Source organism: Centrocercus urophasianus, unplaced genomic scaffold (genome assembly GCF_019232065.1).
Source record: "Centrocercus urophasianus isolate 14NV4802_14NV808 unplaced genomic scaffold, USGS_Curo_1.0 seq_14, whole genome shotgun sequence".
In the NCBI taxonomy this organism is placed as follows: domain Eukaryota; kingdom Metazoa; phylum Chordata; class Aves; order Galliformes; family Phasianidae; genus Centrocercus; species Centrocercus urophasianus.
In genome coordinates this window covers 30554728-30572019 of record NW_024884586.1, presented here as the reverse complement: position 1 = coordinate 30572019, position 17292 = coordinate 30554728, and the positions used below count along the sequence as shown (strand labels likewise).

Below are 17292 nucleotides of genomic sequence, written 5' to 3'. Positions count from 1 at the left end.
TGAGCAAAATCTTTTTTCTTATGAAGACACTCAAGTTTGTAGAAGGAATACAAAATGATATAGGAAATGTGAGGAATTAGATAATAAAAAATATTTTAGTATCAAAGTTCTTCCAGTTTTTCAGAAGGATACATAAAGCTCCTTAAGATGACATGTGAAGCATTAGACAATAAACATGTTTTAATATTAAAGTTGTTCTAGCTTTCAAGAAGATGTACAAAGCTCCTTAAAAATCTGCCTTATAATGTTGTACAGTCAGTTTAGCTCCTAGAAACATCTTTTCTCTTTCTGGTATATAAAATGATTCTGCTGTAATGTTAGGAAAATAAACTCGCTAACACTGGTATTGATTTTCTGCTCAATAAACCAGTGTTTTTTGAATTTTTCTTTTATCCATGGATTGTCTCTCTCTGACTGGAGAGAGGAACAAGATCCATCTATGTCTGTATTTAATGGAATCAGATGGCAAAATGATTCTTTTGCTGGTACTGTGATAGCGGAAGTGCTTTTTGCATTCAGTTTCAACATGTTATAGCCTATTTGACTTAAGTAACGAAAAGATCATAATCATAGCCTCCTTTAGCTTCCTGATTTAAGCCTCAGATGGAGGTGGCTGAGGAAAGCTGTGATTGGTCCATTTAGGCCTGGGATGCGTTTTCCTGAAACTGTAGCTCTCTGGTCCTCTCAGATGCAGCTCATTGTGACTATTTCCAAATTCTGTGACCATCAAATGGGCATCTGCAAATGCAAATTCTCCAGGTCTGACTCAAACATGGTTTTCCTCCAAGAGTTCCTTTTCCCACCAGCTCCAACTTTTCCAGCCATGGACTCACATCTAGCAGAATTAACACTCCCATTTCTTCTGCACATCAAAGCAGCACAGAAGCAAAGCAAGGACTTAGAAATAACTATATAGTAAAATAGCAGTAACTGATTGCCCAGCAATTGGAATCTGCCGCATCTTTAACTATTCCAGCTGATCAGCAATCACTTGAACATGCCATTGGAAATGCAAATATCTGCAAGTCCTGCATGTATTGGGTGAACCCATGGCCTTTGGCTTCCCTCAGCCTGTTACAGTGACTTTATCCAGCACTGTTCGGCTCCATGAAGCACAGAGAAGTGCAGAACCATTGCAGGATCTCGGAGCCTCCCCATCAGTTGCCACATTCATGGCTCAGTAGCCTGAATTACAAAAGGAAACAGCACTGTCAGCAGCAGTGTAAACTGAATAAGTGCAATTCAGTTACAGCAGTCCTCGTGGCAATATTTATGACTGGGAAACTGCTAATTTGGAGCTGTTCCTCTACAGCCCTGTGCTATGCATCATGGCCCTTTTATCTTAGCCTTTATAACTAGGAAGCTCAGTAACCTACAGAGGGATACTGCAGAGCAAATCATATTGTGTGGTATGAGAACCTTTGCAGAAAAGGCTTATTTGAAATAGAAAGAGTAGAATGGGCCTTTTGTGCATTAATATTGCCTTCAAGGTGACTAGCTGTCATAGGAATGATAGGCTAATAATGACAGATGTATTCAGTCCAGAGTAGAGATGAAATGCCACACATTTCAGGAAGGGTATGCCATCCTGCTCTGCTGAAAGCAGATTTTAGGGTTTTGGTGAAACAGTCAGAAGATAGGTTTTGTGGAAAACCATCTTGTGAAAACTGCGTTTGGTGTCTAGCTGGCTGGTGAAACACTTTATAATGTTTTCTGTTTGCTCTGTTCTTGGCTACTTCTCTCTACAAAATATAACATTTAAAAGCATTATTCTCTAAGAGAAATCAAATTAGTAAATTACTGCTTCTTCCTGTGTCTTAGCTTGCGGTTATAAGTCCAGTGGGGTTCTGTGTTAGAGATGGAAGCCATGAATCTGTAATGCAGTAAAAAGACTTTATTCTCCTCTAGAGATTTAGTTAATATTGTTGTTTGTAGATTCCTGGAGTCAGGTAAGGTTTCTAGGGGAGGAAGTCTAGAACACTGGATTGATTATTTGATAGGCTTTTTTTTTTTTTTTTTTTTCTGGGTTGTGTGGTTTTATTTGTTTGCTTATTTGATTGTGGGCTTTTTGTTGTTGTTTATTTGTTTGGGTTTTTTGTTATTATTTTTCTGCATTTGTTGCAGGACTTGAAAACTTCTTTTTTGCACTTCTAGATCTAACATTACTTCTTGGAAATTCTAGTGAGAAAGAAGAGTCATTTCAGGCTTGCTTTTCTCTGAGTGGAAAAATGCTGCAGAGGTACCTGGTGTACGCACTAGGAAAATCCATGTGAAGGCCATTTGCTCTTTATGCATTGGGGAACTGATCCAGTTCAATGCATGCTATGCAGAGTTAAACAGAGCAAAGCATAAATAAATTAAACAAAGCATAGCAAAAGTTACTTGGGATTCAGCAACAGAGGACCAATTTCCGTGATGATGAGGTGTATAAAAGTGAAGATATTTTAAATGTTAAACTCCTAGGGAAATATGCAGCAACACACTAACAGTTATAAGTTATGGCTTGCCTATTTGAAGATGAATTTTGTTATGGCTGGGAAAGAGACAAAATGTCTTGAAGAAATATGGCACTGGTTTTTTTTTTTTTTCAGTGCATTAAGCATTAATACATAACAATTTTCTTATGAAATCTTACGGAGTTTCATTTGATATTTGGAAAGTACTGAGTAGCATTTTGTTTGTTTTCTGGTACGTGGCGCTATTTCACAAGGACAACATATTTTCTGGTAGACATGTCCTAAAATTTAGGGTAATAATACAGAACAATCTGAATGTGTTTCCTAAACCAAAGAAATAATGATTTGCAGCATTTGATCACCTTTTCCCATTTCCAAAGTCAAAACTTGGAGTGAAAAACAGCGGGAAGAGCTGTTAGTTTGGGATAAGCAGGTTGTGTTCCCATCTGAAGCTACCTGGAATGTTTCAGGCAGTGCCACAGCAGCAGTGCTGGCTGTGTGGCTCTGCGCAGGAAAGCCTGCCATCTGCTGTGCCACCAGCATCCCAGCTGCTCTGCTGCCTGCGGGCAGCCCTCTGCTCTCTGTCTGGGAGAACTGAAATTAGAATGCCTGTGCTGGAAGGCATGCAGAAATCCGTAACGACTTAAGGAGAAGAATTTTATTCACGTGGATTTTTTTTTTTTTAAGTGATAAACCAGGTTCACCTACTCATCAAAGCTGAATATCAGATATGAATTACCGCTCCTTTGCTTTTGCTTCATAGTGCCTAATGTTAAACAAACCCAGCAGTAGAACAAAGACTGACTTTGTTTAATCTGATCCTGCATAGCAGGATGCCTGGGTGAAAAAAGAAATGTATACCATTTTGAAGAGATTGTGAGTGAGTTTCTAAGTAAAGCTCTACAAATAGCACCATGTGGCAGCGTGGGGCATTTGACAGATGTTTGGTCTCTGAGGAAAGTTAAATATGCTTATTGAGAGATTTGGCTCTATTTTTCCCCATATGTGTATGCAAATCATTACTGAAACTCATATTTGTGTGTTTTCTTTAAATGAAGTCCACTAAGAAGTAAAAGAAAATAAACTGTACACTTGTTAAAGCTTTTCACAAAATGTTTTAATAAGTATGTAACAGCTTCCACATCAGCAATTTTGGAACTAAACAGGGCTGACTCAGAGTCCACTGAAATGAAGTAGTATTTCTTCTCTCATTTCAATGGGCTTTGAATCAAACAACTTTGAAATACTAAATTTATACATTCATTTAACAGTACCTAATTTTTGGTGAAAGAAATGCACAAAGTAGTCTCCTGCTTACTGCTGCTGAGCGAAGTTAAAGGTACCGTTTAACAAGAACCTGCAGTATGTCCACCACCAGGTACTGGATGCTTCCACCGCCAGCCTCACCCTCAGCATGGCGTGCGCTTCTACCAGCACAGGGTACGGGTGTGCTGCTACCCAGGATTTTTCCCAATCCCTTGCTTCAAACTCTCAGCAGTTATAATTAATACCACCACAGCACTGAGCTGGAAAAGTGATTTGTCACAGCTACTGGGACACCTGCCACTGCATGATACTGTCAATACAGGTGGTAGAAAACAAACTGACAGAGCTGCTTGTTTCAACATGGTTCATCCTGGTGTGTGCGGCTGGGATGAGGGGAGGAGGGAGAGAGGGTTTGTTTAATCAGCTGTCATTTATCAAACAGTAAATCCTCATTTGTCTATGGGAAAAGTATTGTTTCAGAGGAGGAAAAACAGGGAAAATTCAAGAGAGTTTTTCCAGGGAGAGACAATGTAGATGAAAGAATTAGAAAAAGTCACAACCTTTTTCTCTGAAAAGAAGCCTTCTTGAGCATTGCCCCTTTTAAAAGCACTCTTGCAGGTAGTCACCACAGACATAAGTACACAGCATAAATTGCTTCAGAGAAACACGTTCACAGCACAGTAACAAGAATAAAAAAAATCAAATAAAAAGACATTTGACACACTAAAACCAACGCTTCTCAGAAATGAAACATTTTGAAGCTCTGGGCCAGTATATTACATTGGCAACTTATGAAACCCATTTTATCTCTTTATAGTGCAACAGAAGAAACTGGAGCTAGGCTAATAGCTATTGTCAAACAGCTACTTTTCTGTCAAGTATTTATTTAAGAGCCTGGTGGAGATTTTGAATAAAATCCCCTTTTTCCATGTCAGTTAAAGTGACTTTGTGGCCACTCAGGTCGTTGAAAACTGTCTCAGTCCCTTCATCACTGTTTCATGGCCAGTGGAGCAGTGCAAGACAATAACTTCACAGTCTAGTGCTCCCCTTAAACTTTATTACTTGCACATTCTATCACGCGGAGGAACGCACTCACACCTCTCCCAGCCCAAGGCTTCCTCCTGCCCTCAGCTCTGTCCCCGTGGGTCACAGATCCATTACCTCCTGTTACTGGCATCCTGCTGTGAGTTCTGAGGCACTGCAACAATCAGGTTCCTTTCTGAAGGGCTTTTCTGCTTTGCTGCCTGTGATCGCAGCACAGAGCCTGAGCCCCAGGAAGGTGGGAGCTGTCTGCAGAGCAAAAGCTGCTCCTTTTCTTGGAGCCTTTTTGCTCCCTTCTTTTTTTTTTTTTTTTTTTTTTCCCCATGGGGAAACAGGGAGAGACTGCTTTCTGGGAGAGGGCAGATGTGTTCAGGAGGGACCTTTCCCAGCTGGGCAGGTTTGCTACTGGTCAAGGGGGTCTGAACCCGACCTGAAGCAGGCTCTGCTCAGTGGCAGGGGGTCTCACCAGCTAAGGGGAAGGAGAGGGGACCTGTACAGAAGGGGAGAGTTTTTGTTGGACCTGCTTGTCAGACAGATGGGGCTAGCAGAGCCTGGCTGCCAGATGCTATGCATGGCAGTTTACTAAGGGGGTGTCAAAGCATCAGCAAATGCACCCAGTTTCAAAGGAGGCAAGGGGAGTGGGGCAGCACACCAAGGACATGGGGTTTTCTTTGCTTCCTCTTCTCCCAAACACTGCTGTTAGTAGGCTGGATCAAAACCCCCTCCCTCCCAGCCTCCCCATGCCACAGACTGGCTCCGCTCACCCTCCTGCTGGGGGGTGGTGGGGCAGGGGGCAAGAATGCTTCCTCAGAGCGTAGTAATTCTGGAGGTGCACGTGCCATTCCTGTACATGCTCCCTGACTCCAAGTTGTCCGGGGGGAAGTCCTCCACGCTGTAAGCCCTGCTTTTGAGGGCAGTGGCATAGTAGTCAATGGGTTCCTCTGCAGCATTGTCCATCCAACTGAGGCAGAGCAGTCTCTGGAAGGATCGCTTGAAATTGTCTGAGAGAAAGCCATAGAGGATGGGGTTGGCACAGCTATTGGCATAGCCCAAGATGACGGAGAGCTGGCTGATGGTGGCGTCATCCTGCTCTACAAAGACATTGACCAGCTGCACAATGTAGAAGGGCATCCAACAGATGACAAAGACCATCACCACCATCATGACCATGAGGGTGATCTTGCGCTCCGAGCGTTTGCGTTGCTGCCAGCCAGCCTTCAGGGCCACCATGCGCATCTTGGCAATGATGAGGATGTAACAGAGGCAGATGGCCACCACTGGTAGCAAGAAGCCCATCAGAAAGGTGTAGACCACAAAGACCACCAGCCACCTCTGGGTGGGCTCTGGCATGAGCATGTTGCAAGCCACCGTTCCATCACTGTTGGCTGCTGTATTGGAGAAGATGATGATGGGCAGGATGATGAGGATGGAAAGCACCCAGACACCGAGGTTGACCATCTTAGCCACGGTGGGCCGGCGGTACCTAGCTGCCTTGATGGGGTGCACCACAGCAATGTAGCGGTCCACGCTGAGCACAGTCAGGCAGTAGATACTGGTGAACATGTTGATGGCATCCACACTGAGCACCAGGCGGCAGAGCAGAGAACCAAATGGCCAGTGGTGCAGCAAGGTGGAAGTGACCAGGAAGGGGACACTAAGCATCAGCAGCTCGTCTGCAATGGCCAAGTTAAGGATGTAGATGTTGGTGGCCGTCTTCATCTTGGCATAGCGTAGGATCACGTAGATGACCATGGAGTTGCCACACAGCCCCACCAGGCACACCACAGAGTAGATGAAAGAGATGAGGATGGCGCTGCCCTGGGACTCGCTCAAGGTGCTGTTCGGGGCACCAGAGGAGTTCCTGCCGCCCGAGTCCATGCCCCTCGCCGCCGCCTCCTCCAAAGCGCCGCTGGCTCCGCTGTGGCTGCCGCCGCTGTGGCTGCCTGCACCGCCCGGGAGCCTGGTGCAGGTGCCATCGGGGAGCATACCCCGCCCGGATCTCCTCGCTCCTGCTCAGCACGGCTGGCTCCGGCCGCTCGCCGGGCGCAGCATCGTGACGGGCTCCCGGCGGGCTCCCTCCGGTGCGTTGCTCCGGGCGCGGGCGCGGGGACGGACGGAGGCGGCCGCCGAGCTCCGAGCGCAGGAATCGCTGCTCCCCGGCTGGTGAATGATTAATAGGCAGCAGCGCGTCACCGGCTACGAAAGGAGGAGGGAAAGAAAAAAATGCGGGAGGAGACGTTAGTGGGTGTCCCTTCCCACCTCCCGCCTCCTAACCTCCCCCCCCCCCGCCCCGGGCTGCTTGCACTGCCCCTGCCCTACGCTGTATTGCCTCTTTTCATCCTGAGTTACTCTCCCTCTCTTCACTGGCTCCAATGAAGTCAGCCTCCTGCCCCTCCGTGCGCCATGACATCTGGGTCCGGGGGCACCCCGAGCAGAAGGACCATGATTCCTTCTCTAGAATAAAAGCCTGGGTCATGGGTAGACAGGCAGTTTTCATTCCCCCACAGCTGCTGTGTTCTCTTCCTGCACCTTCCACACTGCCCACCCCACAGAGCTACCACCACGCACGGCACTGAATACGTACTCCACAACCTGGGACTGAGCACTGCCTGGAACCTGCAATGCCTGCACCTCTCACCATCACACAGCTCCATGTTCTCCACCTCATTCTATCTCTCCTCCATCGTCAGACATCACATGTAAGTGGCATCCCATACTTCAGAGCCTTGCCATGCTCTGCATGTTATGTCCTGAGCCCTGTCCTATTCTTACTCCCTAGCACACCTTCTGGCTCTGAGCACCAATATTCACCATCGCTATCTGCACCATGATGGTGCCAAGAACATCCCAGCTATGCTGCCACACAAGCATACCATCTGTCCACTCTTCTGTCCCCTCACGTACTGCTTCCATTCATGGTATCGCTTCAAATGGAACCATCACATGCTAAATCACCACTGCTACACACAAACACACACACCCCTTACATGCATATCCCTGACTGGGATGTGCAGCAAAAAACTACTTTTATACACTGACCCTTACTGTGCTGTTTCAAACATGGACCCTAATCCTGAGTGACAAATGCAGTCAAAACTAATCACTACTCATGCTGTCATGCCCAGTCAGACACTGATTCCTCATGCACCTCATTCACGCCACCAGCTCCAAACACACATTAACACCATCAGCATGCCCTAGAACCACATTTCAGCACTCCAGGCAAACACTGGTCACCTTCATATCCACACCTTCTTCCAGGCATTAGGTGTCTTTGCTCCATACATGCAATCACTCCATGCAGTCTGCTCTTATATTTACATATAACCATTTTGCCAGCTTCCAAACACAACCACCACCTAGTTCTGTATGAACCAGACACAGTTACTCACTAACACGTGCACCACACTGGCTTACTCAATCAACACTCCCTCAGCACATACATATGCAAAAGAGAAAAACAAAACCAATATCTGCTTATTCTGCCTATTGCAGCTATTTGTATGTGTGAGGACATCTCACCTTTATGGAGACCAATCTGCTTCTTTACATGAACTCACCTGTGAGTACTGCCTACTTTTCCAGAAACAGCAGGTCCATGCCACATAAAAGTCACCACAATGCATATGCCCCTAACACCACTATGCTCAGCATCACACTTACGTCCTCGCTACCTACTCTTTTTATCATGCATACCCATCACCTCCTACAGTTCACAAATCCCATTATCACTGTCTTTCCACCCTCACAATTATACATGTTATCACTACCCACCACTTTAATATGCAGATACACAAAATCAGTTCATTACAACCCAGTATCACCAATAGCTATTCCAACACACACATGTAATCTTGCTGACTGTGTGATTTTCCTCATGTCAGTCATCACTTCCAGGCTATATACACCTTGGCGCAGCAAAGGAACAAATGTGTGCTCTTTGGCACCTTGTTATAGGCATTCTGTTTCACAAACGCACCCTTTTGCAGATGCCTTAAGCAAACCATTTCCTTTTCTTCTGTGACCAAGAAGAAAAGAGAATAAGGATCTATATGAAGTTTTACCCAGAAATTTAACAGTTCAAGATAAAAAACCAATACCTCCCTGCAAATAATAATAATTTAAAAAAAAAAAAAAACCACTCCATTCAGTTGTTAGTGATTGCATGTAGTTCTATTTGAACTATATTCTTTGCGGCTTTTGTGTTTATGTTCAAATGTAGAAATGCCTTTACTGAGTCACCTTTGCAAACGATATTAACACTCTAAGGATCATCACAGTATATGACTAGCTAGATGTTAGAGCACCTGGGGATGTCATGCAAATTTTCTTGAGAAACTTTATCCGCACAATTTGGGTTTCAGAGATTGTATATTCTCATGTGCTAGCATCAGAACTTCCAGTATACAGTGAAAAGATTTATATTTAACTACACCATGCAGAATCTTTATTTGCAGCATGCTATCTGCCACTGTTCCACAATTACATAAATTCAGCTGGAGAATGATATTCATTAAAATTTATATTCTGGGAGAATGTGAATCAGCTTTCAGTCACTGACATGAGGAGGAGCTTAAGTAAATAACTGCAAACCCATCAGCAAGAACATCTGGTTGATTGCAGCACTTCAGTCTTTTTGAAAACCTATAGTTCAACTATAATCCAATTTTTGTTTACGTGAGCATTTATTTTAAGGAATATTTATGTACAGAATGTTGCTTAAAGAATTTCCTTGTTTCGTATTGTTATAAATTGGCATTTAACAGTAGCTTCATTATGAATCTGAATGCTTTTGTATTGCTCTCTGTGAAGATAAGAGCAAAAAGGATTGATTTTGAGACTGATTGATAGCAATGTCATCAGCACAAAATATAAGTTCTTGTCCGCATTGCCCTCCATTTTATCTGCATATGCATAAACACAGTCATTCATGGAGGTATTTTAGACACTTTCTTTTTCATTTGTCCCATTTTAATCAATGCAGGCAGTTGGCTAGGCCCCGCACCAGATGATCAGTAAGAACTGTTCTATGAAAATAAATGTGGGCAGTGCTCTTTCTTACTGCAAATATTCAAAATCAGTTACCTCTGAACTGTTACTCCTGCAGAAGTACAAAACTCATTAGGCATCGTACACGTACCTCGTTGATGCATATGCCCAGAAAAACAAAACATTATTGTAGTCATTATTATAATGAAGTGCCAGGTGCACAATTCATAACATTTACGGACTTCTGTGTCTCCTTTCCACAGATAGGGAAAATTACATTCATTTTAGAGAATGCTTCCATTTTCCAAAAAGAAGTTGTTTGATTGCCTGCCTTGTCATTTGAACAAATTTTGCTATCACAGTGCTTATATTGTACTGATAAATTCTAGATCTTTACCAACATTCAGTCCTCTACTGCTCATGATTCAAAAGTGATATTTCAAACCTTAACTACACAATAAAGAAGCAATGCTTCAATAGAAATAATGTACTTTATTATCCAAACAATGATATAATACCATTATAAATATCAGCACTTGCTCATTTCAGCCTCACAAAATGAAAGAAATAGATGACAGTAGAAATATCTTGTAAAGGAGAAATTCTGATACATATAAACTCTAATATGAAAACATGCTTAGATTTCTTTTTTTTTTTTTTATGGTTGCATTTTTAACCTAAAGATTTCTCTGTAATGAATAGACCAGTGGTTTCAGTTTGTGATTATAAAGGTCCTGCCACAAGAAGGGGAAAGGCAGCTTGATCATTTCAACACAAGCTGTAGGTCTGACTAGGATGCACACAGATGTATTTCAATACATCTTTCTTTAGCAAGACTTGCCTCCCCTGGCAAAGTGAAAAATGAATTATGTTCAGAAGATCTCACTTCTGGCCCACGCTGGGCAGCCTAGACCTAATGCTCAGCCCATGCCAAGGGTTAGAGTTAGGGTTAAGAATGATATGAGCAAAGCCTATAGCAGCGCAGAAGCAAGGTGAAAGGACAAGTGATGAAGGAGGCTGCACATGGTCATTCCTTTGGGTTGTGGCTAGGCATCTCAGGTACAGCTTATCCCATTCCTCTGCTTATGTTAATGGAAGGCAATTTTGGAGAGATGGGCAACAAAAATCAAATAGACTGTATAAATCGCAGCCACAAAACCTTGTGGTTTGAACTCCAGACAAGTACATTCACTTTTATACTAGCTGATAGAGCACTTCCTGCCCTGAAATTCATAGAATAATAGAATTGCTTGACTTGGATGGGACCTTTTTAAAGATTGTCTACTCCTACTACCCTGCAATGAACAAGGACATCTACCGCTGGATTCAGGTTGCTCAGAACCCATCCAGCCTGACCTTGAATGTCAAAGTCTCCCACCTGGAAGGACCCTAGAAATGGCTCACAAGGCAGATACATTTTCTGTCAATCAAGATGATGTATTTTTTCTAGTGTCACCATGCCTGGGTTGTTGTGAGAAGAGTAGAGGAAGCCATCAAGACACTAAAAATAATCTTAGGATATAGTATTATATATTTTAAAACCTGGGAAATACATGAATAATTTTCATCAAATCCTTCAAATTTTCATTGCTACAGTGCTGCAGTAGGCTGTGAAATATCTCTAATTTTTATATGTTGTGAAAATTCAGGAAATTCAAAAGAATTTTGGTAGACTGAGTCATGTTGATGATGTTCCACTGAATAATTCAGTTATGTGTCTCCTGTTCAAACTACAGATACCCTATACAACATTCAAACCAAATGTTTAATAAATCTTGCTGAGAACTTAAAGACTGAATGCTCTTTTACAACCATTTATTTCTACAAACTAGCAAAATATGATATATTTTGAGTAGTCAGTTGAATTGTAATCTGTTTATTATAAATCATTCAGTACCTATATAGATAGCACATTTTTGGGAGTCATACATTTTAAATTACTTTTTTTATTAAGACAGAAAATTTTGGGCCACTTAAACCACTCAGATGTAAATTCTGTCTTGCTTTATGAGAGATATCACTGGAGTCAGCTGTGAGTCAGCAGAGATTTTAACTTTGCAATGAATGTCAACATATTCTAAAATGTTTTCATTTTAATACAGCTGTTGTATCTGAGATGGCACGATTCTGATTATCATTTTACTTTAGCAGAGTGTGTAAACTTACATTATTGTTAGTTATGGTTGAAAATCCACTGCAAATTGACAGATGGGAGTGATTCATTATTATGGTATGTTAGAAAGCATTTTCTCCTAAAAGGACAATTTTGTCTTTTGAACTTTACAATTAATTGAGAAATTAACATATATTCTGTAGAAACAGATGTTTTAAACCAAATTCATTAGAGAAAGTGTCAAGCTGTGGCTTAGTGAACACACAAACGGCCCTTTGTCTCTCAATCTAGATGTATTTATTTCAGATTTATTTGCAGAAAATATTAAAACAAAATGGTTGACAAAAGCTCTGTTGCATTGCAATTCTCCTCACTTCATCACTTTTTCTAGTGCAGTGATTGATAAACAAAACAGAGTACCATTACTGAAATCAATTACCTGTCAAAAGCATACAATAAACTGCTCTATGCCAGTATTTTCTCAGAAGAGCTAAAGGTTGAATACAGCATGTTCTCAAAAATGAGGCTGCTCTAGCAAACAACGTAAGATATAGTGCCAGATTATGATTTCATATACACATTTCCAAATCTGAGTAATTTTATTGACTTGTAATTAACTGGGTTTGAATTGATGTATCAGTAGCTGGGATCTCAATTTTAATCGTTGCCTCCCTGAGGAAAATTACTTGGTGGAAAGTTGCCACAGCAGTAGGTGTGGCTGAATATATTTTTGCTGTAAAGATCATCACAGACAAAATATATTGAAAAGATTTTCATCAGGCCTAGTTAAAACCTGCCTGAAGCAGAGCAGATATGATATCTGAATATAATATTATTTTACTACTTGATTAACTTGACTATTTCTAAAGAATTAGGGAGTTGTATATTCTGTTCTAGCCAGCAAAACAATAGCTGTCGTATTGCCTTCCACGCTACTAACCCTAACCAGGTCAGGACCTAAAATAACTGCACGTATACAGCAATATGATTGAACAACAAAATGGTGTTTATTACACGTAAAACCTAGCTTATATACCCTATCTGCTTATCATCTACGCCCTTAAAGCATGTGCCATACATCAATCACAGAGCTGGGGAGGTCCTGCTGCGTCACATCCCAATGGAATGCCTCGCAGTCACCTACTATACTCCCCAGATAAAATTACATCATTCTATGCTACAGTGCATGATCCAATACAAAAACCTGTTGCATTAAAAAGCAAGTAAGTTCAACTCCTCACCTTGAAGGAAATAATTACTTTGCTATGTTTCCATTACTTTGCTGAGCATTGATTATTATATTAATTGGGTCTTGTCTCTGAGGTTTCATGGTAATAGACATTCCATTCAGGGGAAAAACATTTCTTCTGACTGAGATGCTAGTCATTATTATCGCACACCAGAACAAGCAGGACACTTTGTGTTTCTTTAAAGGGAAGAAAGCATGAATCTGTGAATGGATTCCCATGGAGATTCATGGCATTTGAAAACATTAATTGTTTTGCTTACAACCCCAGTAACAGAACTGATTTCACTGTAATTATCTCACCTTTGCAAGATTTGTATAATTTCAGATGTAACTTTTGAGGAGAAAATTGATATACAATTACAGCTGCAGACATTGTAGCCAATATAGCATCCTTCATAGAATCACAGAATTATAGAATTGCTCAGGTTGGGAAAGACCTTAAAGATCACTGAGTCCAACCAAAACCTGACCATACTACACTAACTAACAACCCTCTGCTAAATGATATCCCTGAGCACCACATCCAAACGGTTTTTAAACTCATCCAGGCATGGTGACTCAACCACCTCCCTGGAGAGCCTATTCTTGTGCTTGACTACTCTTTCTGTATAGAAGTGTTTCCTGATATCCAACCGAAACTTACCCTGGTAGGGTAAGTTGAGATAGCCTTAAGGCCATTTCCCCTCATCCTGTCACCTGTCCCCACTGAGTAGAGACTAACCCCCCTCTCACTGTAAGCACTTTTCAGGTATTGGAGCAATAAGGTCTCCCTTGAGCCTCCTTTTCCCCAGACTAAACAGCCCCAGTTCCTTCAGTCTCTCCTCATAGGACACATTCTCCAAGCCCTTCACAAGTCTTGTTGACCTTCTTTGGACCTGCTTCAGCACCTCAATGTCCCTTCTGTACTGAGGTGCCCAAAACTGAACACAGTGCTCAAGGTGAGGCCTCACCAATGATGAGTACAGAGGCAGGATTACTTCCCTAGTCCTGCTCACCACACCATTCCTGATATAAGCCAGGATGCCATTGGCCTTCTTGGCCACCTGGGCACACTGCTGGCTCATATTCAGCCAACTGTCCATCAGTACACCAAGGTCCCTTCCCATCAGGAACCTTTCCAGCCACTCTTCCCCAAGCCTGTAGGGTTGCCTGGGATTGTTGTGACCAAAATGCAGGACCCAACACTTGGCCATACTGAAACTACTGAAGTTTACCTTGGCCAATTGATCCAGTCTGTCCAGGTCCCTCTGTAGTGCCCTTCTCCCCTCAGGCAGATCAACACTTCCTCCCGATTTGGTCTGCAAACTTACTGAGGGTGCACTCAATCCTCTCAATCCCCTCATCAAGATTGTTAATAAAGATGTTAAACAAAAGATGCCCAGTACTGAGCTTTGGGAGACACCGCTCGTGACTGGCAGCCAACTGGATTTAACTCCATTGAGCACAACTCTTTGGGCCCAGCCATCCAGACAGTGTTTCACCCAGCGGAGTGTATGGCCATTCACACCGTGGGCAGCCAGCTTCTCCATGAGAATGTTATGGGGGACATTGTCAAAGAATCTGCTACTTTGCAGTTTTCAGATATCAGCCCTCTTGATCTCAGCCAAAACTGTCCTATGCAGTTTCAAGTATGCAGATCTGTTTTATAGGGAGACTGTATTTTCTTCAGAGAAATGATCATGAAACTTCCACAGGGAAACTTCCAAACTTCCACAGTGTTGAGAGTTCTATTTATTCTCTTTACATTTAGCACCTACAAAATCAGCACTTGAAGATGAATGATGAATATCACTATATTTAAGCAAGAAAGCATTTTGGAATAATTTAGTTTGGCTGGACACAAAAATAATCATAAAAGAAATTTCCACACAGTGAAGAAATATGCTGTTGTTTGCAGCAGTTTCCTTTACTATGTACAGCTGTGCAGGATAAAATATCTCAAATTACGTAGGGGAAATGTGTGAAACCATACTGAAACAAACAGGGACCCCATCCATTACTCACAAAGAAAGATTTTGTCCACTCCATCTGACAGACAATGGAAAAGCAGCCTTTCTTATTTCAGCTGCAGAGCAGAGTTGTGTTTACTTATTACCTCTTCACTGAAAATGAGCAAGGAAATGAAAGTAAATGAAAACTTGTTAAAATTGTCATTGTCAAATGGAAGTGCCAAAAACCCCTTTTGATAGAACAAGCTCACAATTTATTCACAAATTCATTTTGTAATCCTTGTGTGAAGATGCTGTATAATCACCATTTTAATTCTGTCAGAAATTCTATACAATGTATGATATTCTACTTGCTCTTATTTCTTTCTAAGTGTTGGTGTAATTTTATTGATTTCCTGCTGTGTAATCTTTGGGGTTTTGGAATTTTTTCATGTGATAAAAATGACTCACTATAAATTCTTTGTTTTGGAGAACAGCTTAATCTTTAAATAGATATATTCATGTAAATTACAAGAATGGCAATTTTTCATCATTCAAACAGAGATAGAAATACGCATTCAAGGAATGTGCAAATCTGTTGAAATAATTTAGGCTTGAAATCATGTCTGTAAAATGGAACTTTCCCAGTGAGTCAATGAAATTTTCCACAACTGATTTAAACAAAAACACTTGTAACACTCAGAACTTTTGTTATTGTATCTATAAATGCACAAGTAATAGCAAATAATTATTGCAGGTGCTAGTTGATGGCTGATGGTCACCTGCTCCTTACCTTCTAGTAAAGCAATTTCCTTCAGCATATGCTGTGCTCTGGTGGTTTGTCCAGCCTTGCTTGGCTGGACAGATATCTTGGCCAGCCTCTTTACAGTAATTGTTATGTTTAAATGTATGCTGTTTGGATACTGTTTGCCAGTGATAACTGTTTAACTTAGCAGGCCTGGATATAGGCAGACAATAAATATTAAAAGAAATATATGAGCAGAACTAATGGATGATCAATTATGAAAAGGGTGGGCTGGGGAGAAGAGGAGGCCTGTTTGCATGGCATTAGCTTTAAAGAAATCAGGAAATACCACTCTGACCAAAGTCAACTTACAGAACAACCATAGCTGCCTACGATACCCAATTACATTTTATGACTTACTCCACCTAGTTTTTGGAAAGTATTCACAGTGTGTGACTTTTCATTTAAGGGTCTGATGATCCTCCTGATGGATAATTCATTTCTCAAACTCCTGAAAAACATATAGGAAACAATTATTTAATTCACAGTAAATCTTGTTAAAAATTGAAGTCTCATCACAATCTGTTTCTTTTTATTTGTGAGCAGCAGGAAGCTGTTTTTATCATGGAAATGAGGAAAGACAATTAAAAGGAAATATGTCTGTGAACAACTTAAGTAACAGCGCACATCATAGAGAGACAGCACAAATCTACTTTGTGTTCACTGAAGTTCAAGTCCAGCTGCAGGATGAAGATTAACTGAAAAAAAAAGCATAATCCTATGGTTACCTTTGGTTATCTATGGTACTTTTACATCTCTGAAGACTGTTCAACATTTCAGGCACTGTGTTTTGCAGATCCAACATTCATGCAGTAGAACAGAAGGCAATCTCTTCTAGTTTGATATGATCAAGGAATTTTTGCAGTTGTATCTTGCATGTTTTATTAAGCAAAAGTGTTTTTGTTTAATTTCATAACTGATCAGAAAAAAAGGTGCCAGAGGCCAGATGTTTTTAACATAGAGCTTAATAAGTTAAAATAGAGTAGTAAAGTAAAAACATACAGTGAAGAAAATACAGATGTGGAATAGTTTTACAACTAGCAGTTAAGAAAAACTCCTCCTTCTAATAAACAAACAGAAAACTCCAAACAATATTAATATTAAAAACATTTCAGGAAATAACTCTCATTAGAGCTGAAAACTGGCTGTTTGCACATGCCCAGGTACTGAGACCTCTGCAGTAATTCAACACCTTCATTGATTCTTCGTGCACAGGAAGACCATCTAAAATCTTCTGGTATAAAACAATGAAGCATACCATGGTGTATAGCATGTAAACTCACTTCTTATCTTTGTAGTGTATGTAGAGGTCAAATGAAAGCTTCATGTAGATTGAAAACTCATCTGTGTATGATAAGTCAAGGCACTGTTGGTCATTTCTATAAATCATTTGCATGAGGTGATCCATTGGTCATTTTCCCCTCACCTCTATTTAAAACTAGCTA

The 17292-nt window shown here is 41.3% G+C and overlaps 1 protein-coding gene across 1 annotated transcript; it reads right to left on the bottom strand.

Annotated features, from left to right (window-relative positions):
* Window positions 1-3551: 3551 nt before the first annotated feature.
* On the bottom strand, window positions 3552-6840 carry SSTR1 (somatostatin receptor 1). Its single transcript, XM_042814800.1, has one exon. The coding sequence runs from the start codon at window positions 6747-6749 to the stop codon at window positions 5571-5573; it is 1179 nt and encodes a 392-aa protein (XP_042670734.1). The 5' UTR covers window positions 6750-6840; the 3' UTR covers window positions 3552-5570.
* Window positions 6841-17292: the final 10452 nt, after the last annotated feature.

What these genes read in the sequence shown, in the direction of transcription:
- SSTR1 (XM_042814800.1), bottom strand. Translation starts at nt 6,749, where the DNA reads ATGCTCCCCGATGGCACCTGCACCAGGCTCCCGGGCGGTGCAGGCAGC.